Source organism: Vidua chalybeata, chromosome 11 (genome assembly GCF_026979565.1).
Source record: "Vidua chalybeata isolate OUT-0048 chromosome 11, bVidCha1 merged haplotype, whole genome shotgun sequence".
In the NCBI taxonomy this organism is placed as follows: domain Eukaryota; kingdom Metazoa; phylum Chordata; class Aves; order Passeriformes; family Viduidae; genus Vidua; species Vidua chalybeata.
The window spans coordinates 6,432,314-6,445,572 of NC_071540.1; the positions used below are offsets into that span (position 1 = coordinate 6,432,314).

The 13,259-nt window shown below is 40.1% G+C and overlaps 1 protein-coding gene across 1 annotated transcript in view; it reads right to left on the reverse strand.

Moving 5' to 3' along the window:
- Nucleotides 1-11,462: 11,462 nt before the first annotated feature.
- ZNF536 (zinc finger protein 536) overlaps nt 11,463-13,259 on the reverse strand; it is a 184,226-nt gene continuing 182,429 nt past the window's right edge. Inside the window, exon 4 of the mRNA XM_053953232.1 lies at nt 11,463-12,270. Within this exon, the coding sequence (XP_053809207.1) occupies nt 12,035-12,270 (236 nt within the window). The 3' untranslated portion in view covers nt 11,463-12,034. The remainder of the gene's footprint in view (nt 12,271-13,259) is intronic.

A 13,259-nucleotide genomic window follows, 5' to 3' on the forward strand; every position in this document is an offset into this window, starting at 1 on the left:
TTACACGGTGCCATCGAGGGGCACAGGCCTCATTATTGTCACCCCCATGTGGTGCCATCGAGGGGCACGGGCCTTGATATTGTCACCCCTACGCGGCACCATCGAGGGGCACAGGCCTCATTATTGTCACCCCTATGTGGTGCCATCGAGGGGCATGGGCCTCGTTGCCTCCACCAAGCACTTCAGAGCTGATGTGTGGCTCTATCATGGCCTGTCACAGCAGCACACGCTGTCCCCAGCCTGAGGTGGAAGGGAGCACTTCAGGACAGCGAGCCTGCTCCCTCTCACAGCTGCTAGAACTTCAGACAGCATCACTACATCACAAATGAAACAGGGAAGGCTGAGATTTGAGTGTGTCTGGAAGTATTTCGGGGAAAAAAACTGTACCAGGTTATTCATGCTCCAGGGGACTGGGGGTGAGGCCCAGTTTCTTTTTAAATCATCAACATGGTAAGGATGGCACCCAACACTGGTTCACTGGTATGTAGGTATCTGTGGTTGCTTCCCGTGTTATAACTCATTAGCTGCCTCTTAACTAATTACAGTTTGTAACTTCTGTGAAATTAAGCAGCAATAACCAGCAGCTGTACAACTAGGCCAGTGAAACCGTGTTCCACAAACCAGGCAGGCAGGTGAGCGAGGAGCACCCCGGCCCCGCAGCACATCCCACACCAGGCAGCAGCAGCCACCTCCAGGAGGGAGCCAGAGCCCCCCAGTACCAGGGGCTTCTGCCCCTCTTCCTTCAGGCACAAGCATGCTACTCCCTCTTGTATCCAGTCTAATTTTAAGTCACTGGAGTGATTGCACATCTACCAGCTCTCCAGGGAGCTTATTAAAGAGTTTGGAAGAGCTGCATTTGGGAAGTTTGCTTTTACTTGGTTTTATCTTGTTGCTCCTGGAGTCTTTCAGACCATCTACACATAGCTCACTTCGCTCTTAATTTTAGTGTTTAGGCACTTACCAGTGTTGCCAGCAGGCTACTCACTGCATCAGTGACACCTCTGGAGGGTCCACACCTGGGAGCAGCCACTTTGTCCCCGTTCATACCAGCAGGACAGCCTGCCCACAACCTCTGCCAGCAACCAGGCTCTGCTCAGCTTTTATCACCCTTTTATCACTGGGGCTGGGTCACTGCCCATACCTGGGCAGCATGGGGAGCTGCCCCCAGCACAGCGTTCTGAGAACACACAGCTTAGCTGCTGCTCTTTGCACACTTCTAAACTCAAGACAAGGGTTCATGCTTTCCTTTTTTAAAAAAAGCAAAAATATAATTTCCCATGCTCTCTGCTAGTGAGGGACACTGAGGTGCCTGCTGATGTCCCTCAAAACTCCCACACCCTTCCCAGCCCCTGTCCAAGGGCTCCCACCTGCACCCCAGGGAGCTCAGCTGTGTGCTCTTGCCTGCCCCAGCCCCCTCACTTTTACTGCTTCTGCATTTCTTTCTACTATTGCTTGCATAAACGTGGAGTAATTTTGCTTTCAGACCTGCATTTGTGTTTCTCCAGGTTAATTTTTTTTATTCCTGCCCATATTTTCCTCTGTTATTTCTGTCTTCGGTGATGTTTGCAATAGCTACTAATGTACTGTCATTTGCAAATGCAATTAGTGTGTTTATTTCTTTCTTTCTTTAGCTCATTAATAAAGATGTTAAATAAAAATATGCCTTCCTCTGCTAACAACATCCTCAAAATAGTTAGGAAGATGGGATCCAAAGGTAATAAAGAACTGTATTATTGGACAAGACTCTTCCTTGCATCTTTCAGCATTTGCCATGCTCATTATGGGCAATTAAAACATAAAACAACTTGCTCACTTCACACCCAAAATAGTCCTCCTCCCTGTTCTGTGTTTGGATGTATAGAATACATAGATGAAGAGCAAGACCAGACAGCTGGTAGCCTGTTATAGCAGAAGCAGCAAGGTTTTCTCTGGTTTCAATGCAGAGGAGTGAAGTGTAGCCATTTGTTAACCTTTTTATGTACATGACCACTGTTTCCAACCAAGCATGGGAGCACAAGTGCTTTTTAAAACTTTACTTACTGTGATTGCTGTAGCTGTGTCCTGGCACAACAGCTTGTACATTTATTACACAACCATAATTCAGCATATTGGCTGTATCCAGTATTTCCCATGACTCGCTAGCCATCCTTGTTCCTTTGATTTTTGACAGGTCTGGGAACACTCAGCAGTTCATGGCACTGGCTCACTGTTGGGACAAAAGGCTGTGCGCTTCTTTTCACCTTCAGGAAAACCTGCTGAAATTAACTCATGGCTCTAGTGAGTTGGTGTGAAATGTAATAATAACAGTTCACCTTAGTTTTCTATCTGTTGAAGAGACAGCAAAGAAAGAACAAATGTTTATGGAAACAACAATAACCACAAAAAATACAAAAAAAACCCAAACCAGACAAAAACAAAAGAAAAAAAACCATACCAAAAACAAAACACCAAGGAAAATAAGAGTAACAGGTCCAAGGATACACATACACAGGGGCTAGTTTATCAAATTAATCTCATTTCTTCATCTCATGCTCAGCTATTTAAACAGAATTTAAATAATACATTTATTGAAAGGAAAGCCTTATTTCTGAGGGCCTTCTGAAATTAAGGTGTGGAGAAACAGAAGTCATCTTTTTTCTTTGTAATATATGAAGGAAGACTTAAGATCACTGGATGCACATTTGGGTAATCATAAATTAATTGTAATGTAAACTTTCACAACATCTTCAGAGCATGTTGAGATTTTGTTTGATTTTGAATTGCTCCAAAATGACATCTAATTATATACTAGTGATTAACACGTTGGTTGCTACTAAGAAATAGCAACCAAGCAAACATTACAATTCAATATTTAAATTTACTGTAGGTTGGATTTGTTGGATATTTTGCCTATTTTTTTTATCGCACAGAAGAAACATGGTGGTAAATTCAAATACTTAGACAGATGCTGAGGCTGTTTTTCCTCATTTGTGAAAATTAGGGACTGCATCACTACAGGTAGAGAGGCAATGATGATCTTGATGGCTCCCTTTCTCTCCTTTCTGCCTTTTCCTTCTCCTGCCTTTCTGCCCCCCTCCTGGGACACAGCTGAGTACAGGACCTGCCCTGCAGGAGTGGGGCTGGCTCTGCTGTTGGAGGCTCAGGCTCTCTCTGGGGCACAAGGCAGGAGCTGGATGCTCAGCACTGTGCCTGGGTTATTGTGCCATGGTTCGGCAGCGCTCCTGCCCAGGGCAGGGGACATGCAGGGACACACAAGCAGTCCCACCTGGGCCAGCTCAACCTTCCCTTCACCTGCAGAAGCCCCATCCTTAGTCCCTCTCCCCATTCTGGGCAGTTTGCCATTTCCCCAAGAAGACCTCTCTCCTTTGACCTGAAGCTTTCTCTGAAAGCAGCACTGCGTCTTTGGCACTTGAGTGATTCATCAGTTCTTCATTTCATATTTCCACCCTTTGTGGTTTGGATGAAATTATTCAACAAAACAGGACAAATTAGTAGAGTTAGAACAATATGTGTTGTATTCTGATTTTTATTCTTGTTTATAAAAAGAAAAATGTGTATGTGCTCCTTGGCTGCAGCCAAAAGCTGGCTGATTCCTACCTGAGAGAGTCTGGACATGAGGACATGGTCAGCATACAGGGCTAAAGCATATGCATACATGTAGCATTTACTCTCTTATCTCTCACTTAGTGCAGTAGTTATTTGAAATAAAAGTTTCTGAAGCATTGGAGTAAAACTATTTTCAGTGTGAACTGTAAATAAAGATTTAATGAGGACTGATTTTCATCTCTGAGTCGAATGCTGTCCCACATTATCTCACTTTTCCATTCTCACTGGACTGAGAATCACTGCCCCCCGGCCCTAGTGCTTTTGATGTTAGCTGGAGATTAGCAGTGGTCTGAAATGGAAGAAATGAGGGCTGGGTGTTCTGTGGAGACACAGTTCCCCAATTTGGGCTAAGTGATCAGCCTCATGTTTCCTTACACAGACTGTGTCTGGGTGATTGCTGTCACATCTGGAGTGCCACAGGTTGTGTGACAGTGCTGGCTGGCACTAGCCAGCATGGACAGCAGATCACCTACCCAAGCACAAAATCACAGAATCACAGGATCACAGAATCAACTAGGTTGCAAAAGACCTTGCAGATCATCAAGCAATGGGAGTTGCACCAGGGCAAGGCACATCTTTAGGTGTCCTCCCATCCAACAGGAACCCAAAGCATGGGGCTGCCTCTCCATCTTGTCCTCCCACTTCTATCAAACAGAAATGTTGACAGGATCAGTCAAAATTTTTTTGCATTTATGATTTAATTGCAAATGTATGAGGTTGCTCAACTGACTCTTCCTCAGCTGGAGATTACTGAACTCCTTGCAGTGCACTGAACATGGCCATGAGGCTATGGGAAGGTGACAGTGTTTCCTCTAAAGCAAATGCCACTGACCACCAAGAAGACATGCAGGTTGTGGCTCTGCTCCTTCTGAACATCAGGAATGTTTTGGCATAACACCCAGGAAGGAGTAGGTGTTAAAGAATCAACACATAGGTGTTGATCAAGGTGTTTCTTCTGTAAATCAATAGTATTTGGAGGCTTTAGCTCACTGGAAGAATAGGTTGGATCAATGGCTTGGGAAAAAATTAACAAGTCTTTAAGATTTGTTAATTTCAAAGCTAATTAAAAATGAACCTCTTCCTTAGTGTACAAGCAAGCTGAGTTTGGTGATGCCAGAACCACCAGTACAGCTTGAGAGGAGACACCCAAATGGCAATTGCTGTACAGGTAGGAACACACACTTCACAGGGAAAAAACACCTTGCTTCAGAACAGCAATGCAAACACTGATTGAACACCAGAAGCTTTGGAGATACCCACACTTTTCACGGACACTCCTTTATGGAAAAATGTGAATTGCCTTCCCCAGGAACACCTCCTCACTGAATGCTGCTCCCATGGCACTGGGCATTGGCATAAAACCAGCAGCACAGCCAGGAGAAGCACAAATCAAGAGCAGTGGTTCCCTACAGAAGGATGTACCACAGTCACAGGTATTCTGTGAGAGACCTTTCACAAAAGCGATTTTCTCTGTTGGGATTAATAGCTCCATTTTTCTTTATTACTCCACTTGTGTTTCACTCATTTTTGCATCAGCTTCTTTCAAACAGAAAATAAGTGAGAAAACCATCCTACAAGAATAAGGTCTTAAAAATAATAAGGAATACAGTGGCACAACCTAAAAAGAAATCAGATATTCCATATTGCAATATCTCACACAACTGAAGAACTAGTTCTCTCCACAAATTCTCTCTTTCAAAGAGAAGGTGTTTTTTACCTGTAACTTCACTAAGAATACACCTGATTCACCATCAAAATATTTAAACTTTACACAGCCAAAATTTCAGGAGTTTAAGGGATTCATAACATCCCATGGCTCAGATTTTCAACCCCTTGGTCCATTTTTAGAGGCTCCTCAGTAACTCACTGATGTTCAGAAATGCTGCATATTGACTACTAGGCTTTTCTATGGTGTGGAAAATCAGAGACTTCAGACACTTCTTTTGGAGTTAAGGGGTTAAACAAGGGGTTCCCTTTAAAAGAAAAACTACAGAGCGTATATGTTTGTGCATATACACAAAAAGTCATTATATATACATAAACTTGATTATCAATTTCAGTCCTTTCAAATTTAAAACATTTCAGTTTTCATTCATAATCCCATATTCAGCCCCTTTTTTAAAGATCAAATTTTCCTTCAACCTCATCTATTGAGATGTAACTTACCTGCTACTCCTGTCTGTGCATGAGGCAAAGCTTGAAGTGTCTGAACAAATAATTGATGTATAATAAATAGAAGAAATTCTTGTTTCCAGCCTTCTTCATGTTGTGAGAAGCAATTAAGATTTTCTGACTAGTGACTTCACAGATTTCTTTGCAATATCAGTAAATGAACATTCTCAGGTGCATCTGTTGCACAAGGCAGGGCTGGTATTGGTTTAAATCATTAAAATTCTAGGAAAAGCATAAATAATTGACCTTAAAGAGAAGCACCTATGATAAAAAAAAAAAAAAAAAAAAAAAATCTCAGCTTTCCAAATCCTGGGGGCAGATCTCCCCCTGGGGTGATACAGTGGATGGCATTTGATTTACATCCGCAGTGGAGAACCCCTTCTGAGCGCATCGAGTTTGGCTTCTCTGCCTGCACTCAGCATCCTTCCACGTGGCTTCATGGATCAGTATTATAAATTCTAGACATAAACAAAGAAAAAAACAGACTGACAGAGAATCTGATCAACAATTTACATCTGTGCACAATTTTTCCCTCTGTTTGTGCCACTGAAATTCATGATCTTTTATCTTTAACCTTCAGTTCGCCTTCCCAGTCCTCTTGGTTGCAAGCAATGCTGTTAAAACCCTTAAAATATTAAGAAAATTACTTCTGCTACATCTTGCTTTAAATATGGTGTTCAGTCTTTGTAAGTGTTACTTTGTACATTAAATGAATAGCTTGCCCACCAGGTAAAGGACATTTTGTTGCTTACCATGTCTGTCTCTGCACAACATGCAGTACACGGGCATAAATAACAGTGTGTTATATAAATAATTACATATATGAAGGGCTGTAAAACACCAAAGATATATTTGTACTTTTACTTATGAGAACGTTTTAAAAATGATTGCTTTGTTCACTGCGTGGTTTTTATGTGTTGAATGTGGTGCACGCAGAGAACATTTTCCAAAGTTGTTTGGTTTTTTTTTTCCTTTCCTCCAGGTCACACTAGCGTTATAGTTAGCAAATTGATAAGGTTCCACTGTTAAGCTTTATTACTTGTGACATGAGCCTATGACACTTTATAAAAAGAAGTAATCCAGAACAATCTCTAGGTAATTAACACCTAGATAAACAAACATAAATTTCTATATTGCATTTATTTGGACTACCACTCAAATACGCGTGAACCATGCTTTTTTAATTAAAAGATAAATCTATGTGACACTTAGCCTCAAACTTAATTATTCAGCATAGTATAATAAAAAATAGAGCCCATTAAATGTGTCTTGCTCTGTATTTCTGTATTAACAGCAAAACAGTTCACTCTGGGATCATTTAAATTTTCTTCTTCCTCTTTTCCTGTAATTTCCCTATTCACTGAGAACCTTTGGTTAAAAAAAATAAATACCACAACAAAAAGCCCCCAAACAATACCCTGAACAACACCAACAGGTGAGGAGCCACGGAACTTCTCACAGCCCCTAGGAACACTCAGCTGGGTGACATTTCTAATACGACATTATGCCACAGCTTTATTCTCCCTCCTTCCCCTCCCCGGGCTTCCCGATGGAAACATACTGTGGTGGATCATGCCCAGCAGTGATATCCAGAAATGGAAATCACAATAGTTACGAATAATTTCACTGGGAGCATGCTTACAATACACGAGGTGAGGTTTTTATAATATACTCTTACAATACAGATGTTAAACAGAGAGGGGAAATATTCAATTCCCAAATTACAATAAGCAGAGAGCTTAAAGTACTTATAAAAGTTTCAACAAGAAATGTTATCTTAAAGCTGGGAGCAGCCTTCTGATGTTAGGTGGGAAGACTCAGGACACCCAGGATCTGTGTGAGGAAGGCTGCCCATCAGCTGTGGGAAACAAAACCCCACAGACTGCAGTGAGACAGCCCCTTCCTCTTTCAGACCTTCTTCCCACCTGCCTTCACAGGTGATTCAACCCCACACGTGGTACATGGCCACTGGTGGTCATTTTTAGATTTCCTAGAGGATTGTATGTACAGGGTAATGCACAGCTCCCAGCAGAAATCCAGGACCATAAAGGAGACTGTAAGCATGTCCATGGAGGTGCAATGAGACAGTCATTGCTCCCTAATCAGGTTTTCATTATTTTCCTTTATTGTCTAATGAAACCAGAAGGCAGGAAAATCTTTGGGAGACACCCCCCACCATTCTCTCCCCAGTTCTTTTTCCCTGGATCCAGGCACAGCAATTACCTGAAAGGACAATGATCCTGTAGTGAGGCAGTTCAGCTCTGAGCCTGGAGCTCATCCCTCCTCAAGACACATTTTTATATGCTGCCATTTTGTGCCTAGGAAGGGTTGTTCCCCCCAAGAGAGGATGTGACACCAAAAAAAATTTCATTAACTTCTTGGGTATTGATTAAAATTTGATGCATTGCAGTGCAGATCTTATTCTCTGTGGATGAAGAGATCTGTGGCATTTGCCCACAGATCAGGGAATTTGGCACCAGCTCCGTGACTCCCCTGGCTGCAGAGACTTTCCACAAGTTCACCAGTAACAGCACTTCCTCACTGCGAGTTTCAGACACTGAAAAACTGAATTTCTATGTTTCTATGCTTTAATTCTTAACCCTTCTGACAATTTTTGTACCTTTCCCTTCCGAAGAATGCAAGCTAGAATATAACTTTATTATTGTGGGTATGATTAGCTTAATTTAATATTAAAATTTCTGTTTTCGAAATATGTTTGCTTTCTCAGTTTTTTTTTTTTTGGAGCAAGGCCACATTACTCTCTTCTCCCCATACTTGCTGTAGTTTCTCAAATTTGGTGCATCTTTTTTTTGATGTTAATCATCCTTACTTTTCTAAGTGAAAAATCCTTTAATTTATTTGCTTTCAAATGTGCAGATAAAACTTTAAAGGGGAAGAATAAAGATTCACCCAGGAGAATGGGAGCACTCTTGCTCTTGTACATTCTTTGAAGTGTGAGCAGCTTTCTTAACATGCACCATAACAATAAACCTCACAATTTTCTAAAACCAAATATATGATCTATACAAACAATCTTTTTTAATGTGAAAACATGACTTTATACATCATAGTGTATGATACACACTTCAAACACTTTCAAATCAAAGCTTGATAGACCCCAAGACTTCTTCTATAGTACATAAGTAGTAGTATATAAAACAATTATTACTACATGCTAAAACAGATTTCCACAGTCTTTTAATTAAGCACAATATATATAATATATATCTGTATATACTGTATATAGATTTGTTCAGATTAATAAGTGGACTGAGCACACACACCCAGCATAATACACTCCAGTAACTGCCTAACAACTGTGAATTTACTGGCATTATTTTTTTTTTCTTTTTAAATCTGACAAAGCTGAAGAAAATAATGTTTTAACTGCTCCTATTTAAAACATAAGCAAGTAGGAAAACTTTTTTTTCAGAGGTAGAGGTTTTATTGCGTAAAACACTGGATAAAACTGTACTGCTTCAAAGACATTTTTATTCTAACAGCAGAAAGAAAACAGTCATTGCTGAAAAAACAACTTTTAATACTTCTATACCAGAATAAAGTTCTGTCAACTGATGTATTATAATAATAAATAATGACCAAGAATAAACTTTAAATACAAAGTTTTCTAATTGTTACAAGCATAGCAACAAAATCCTCTACTCTATTGATCTCAGATTTCCTCCAAGATAGAAATTTTTCTTTGTGTAGGAATGTAGACAGTATTATGACCAGTATCACAGACTACAGAAGTTACAGAGAAAAAACTTGACATGTTTAGATATGAGAAGCATGATGATATTCAGAAACTGACAATGCATCACTGCTGCTGTCACTTGTTTGTATTACAAGTTACAAATGTTCTGGAAAAAAGGGCTATGTCAGAGGGGAGGATAGGGACAGTAGCACCCGACCAAATGGAATCAACACACACATCACAAGGAGCGGGAGATGTTTCCAGTGTCACAAACAGAATTATTGCCTGTCGTATCTGAAAATGCTCAGAAGACACAAAAGAATACTGAAAGAGCTCAAAAAGTGCAAGAAATGGAATGTGGGGGGCGGCTTTGTTTTTTTTCTCTCTCTTTTTTTTCTTTTTTTTTCTTTTTTTTTTTTTTTGCTAAGATACCGAAGGCGGCGCAAACACACAAAGCAAGCGACTGACACAGTCACCAAACACAGTAGTGCAGTTAAAATCCTAAAGCTTACTACAGTCAGAAAGGTTCAATAACATTTCAATCCTTTATCTAGGATCATAGAAACAGTTGCATTAAGTTTATCAACTCGATTTAAGTAAGGCAGTGAGAACTATACTAGAAAAACAAGAAAAGCAGCTTGCTCTGTGCCAGATGGGTCCAAGTTACACAGTGACCTCATTTAAACTGAAACTTCAGTTGGATGACATCCTTTCCGACAGCATATGCAAACCGTATTCCTTATTAGCCTGAGATTTTTTTTTTCCAGTCTCAGGGTAGCGCTAAGAATTTTATTTACATTGATTGCAGTTTAGTATTTTTTGTAAACTGCTTTAGGCAGAGCTGAAGTTTTAAGGCCCTGGGGTTTTACTCTGTGCTCCCAGCCTGCAAAGAAATATTGACTTTTTTTTTTACTTTTTTTCTTTTTTTTTTTTTTAAAGTCTGGATGATTTTGCTTTAGAAGAAGTTAATACTTCTCTACCATCATGATAAACAGCACCAATTTTGCTTCTATCAAAGGAAGTACATTAGAAGGATAAAATTTTATGCCATTCAGAGAATTTCAGAATAAACCTTTAGTTATTTTCCTTACTTTTTTTATGTGGTTTGTTATAGTCTCTCAAAAGCTTCCTATGTGGCAAAGACCTTACTAAATTTGGAGCATCCAATCAGTAAAAAAGCTAAAGTCTGCAAAAATATAGAACACATTTGTTTTACAAAACCAAAGAAATATCATCTAAAACACTTTTTTTTCATTAGAGACAAAGAGCAGAAAGCTTGGATTCATATTTTAGGTCAAGCTACTTTATAAGGGCTTGCTCCAGAAGAAACTTCTGCACTGTGTCTGTAACACTTACAAAAACTAATACATGAAAATTAACCATGACCAGGGAATCCTTCATTCAAGTGTAAGGGAAAAAAAAAAAAAAAAAAGGAATTGAAAGGATGTTTGGAAAAAACCCAATAAGACAAGTAAAGAACAGAAGAAAAAAATTACCAACCTCCTATGTAATAAAATTCTGTTTCTCACCAGTACCTTCTATAGATAAGGCTGACTAGTTTCACTAAACAATATTTCTATATACTGTACTTCTACATTTATAGCAACTTCTTCAACAAGGGAAAAAAAAGAATAAAAGCATTTCCCTCAATACTGCAAGATGATTACAAAAAAATGGAATTACATTTCAAATCTGCAATCACACATTGGGCTGCAGAATTTTTTTTCTAACCATTGATTCATTTGGCTGTATATTAAAAAAAAAAAAAAAAAGAAAATGTAATATCACAATACTTTTCAAAATAGGTCAGTACTGACCCCAGCTTATGGGCCGTCTAAGGTTTCTCCTACACTGCAGTTGCAACACCACTTGAATTGATTTTCTCTGCAATGACAGCTCCAGTCAGACTGGCACCATGGCAGTCTACCAAGACATCTCATTACTATGCTAGGCAAATGACAGCAGCTGGTGTCATATTATAAAGGTGTTTTCAACAATGAAAACACAGCCCCTCAATCTTCAAGGCAACACTAAATCGTTTAGAGGGTATCATTTTTCTGTTAAGAGCATTATTTTTGGACAAAGACCACTTTTAAGTTTGAAATTGCCCTGCTTTTTTAGTAACTAACGACCTCATAACATTTTTAAATCACTTTATTATCCCACCTACATTGTTTGGAAGTACTAGTTGCCAGGTAACTGTTTAGCAGCCATTTTCAAGGGCTGGAAATTTATTTTGCATGTGTAATATATATATTTACACACACACACACACACACGTATGGAATGTGTGTATTTTGTGTAGGTGTGTGTACGTAGATATATATTCAATGTGGGTATGACTGGATATCTCTGTGTCTGTAAATACATATATATATGTACATGTGAGGGTACATGTACATATACATATATTTGAATGTTTTCAGCATTCTGGACCCTTCTGGGAACTGGCATGCTATCCCTTTCCTCGGAAGGGATTTATTAAGCCAGCCCTCACCAACCACATGTCCAAAGCCGGGGTAAAAGGCTACAGCAGAGCAGGGCTGAACCCACTGGGCATCACTCCTGGGCCTTGGTGCCCTCCTCGGCCAGCTCTGCCGAGCTCCCTGCCTTGGCAGCCGCCGGCTCCTCCAAATTGCCAGCAGCTTCGGAGTCGACTCTGGAGCGCTTGAACCTGCGGTCGGGGTACTGGCTGTTGTCGAAAGGCATGCGATGGACACAGAGCACGTGGGTCTTCAGGTTTCCCTTCTGAGAGGCACTGTAGGGGCAGTATCTGCACTGGAAAGGCCGGTGACCTGCGTGACAGACAACAGCCTGGTTAGTTTTTGCCTTAGCCCACGAACATTGCACAGCCTGGACAAACAGGACACTCTGGAGCCCCTCTCTTACTGGGAGGGGGCATTGCTCAGTGGCCTCTGAGAGAACAAGAAATCTCAGTAAATTAATAAACTGCATTTTGAAAATTCTCTGCTTAGGATTTCCAGAGCAGTGCAGCTAATCCATCTCCCTCCTCATCCCCAGCTGTAAATCCTTCAGCCCACGATCCAAACCAAGCTCTTGTAAATACAACGTGTACAAAACTGTCTTCTTTTACATTTGTTAATTATCTTTTTTATTGAAGTGCAATTCAAGGATGACAATGTGCAGACCCTTAGTCTAATAAACACACTTTGTCTTTGGGTGGGTTTCTGGGTAAAGAATTGTATGTTTTATTTCAATCGCACAGATTACTTTTTAATGGAAAGAAATAATAGGTTGAGATAGCCAAGGCCTCAAACCTGCAAACATTTACTCCAGTGAGATTACTCCTGTGAGTAGATACGCAAGCATGTAAGTGTTTGTTGGACCAGGGCCCAAGGTTATCATCAGCTTTAAAATAAAATGTCCAAGCCAGATTAGAAAAGGAATGTTAATGCACAAAATCTGATAGATGCACTTCTTGTGGATAAAACAGCAATCGACCGTGTAACAAAGGCATGAATGAAAGATATCACTTCTCAGTAGGGCTTATCAATATGCTCTCCTGTATTTTTCAGATTATTGTGACTTCAAATCTCCATGCTGTATCTGGTTTTGGAGGTTATGTTTCAACAATCACATTTCAACCTATGCTGGGAAGTTGTTGATGTGTTTTACTGGAACTTTATGAGCTTTGTCTCTCAAATTAACTTAAACCAGGACCATCTGAGGTCAAATGCGCTTAGCTTGCTTTAATTTGCTCAAATAAATGAATAAATAAATGTGCCAGACCATCTACATAAAGCCAGGATAAGTGAAAAACAAT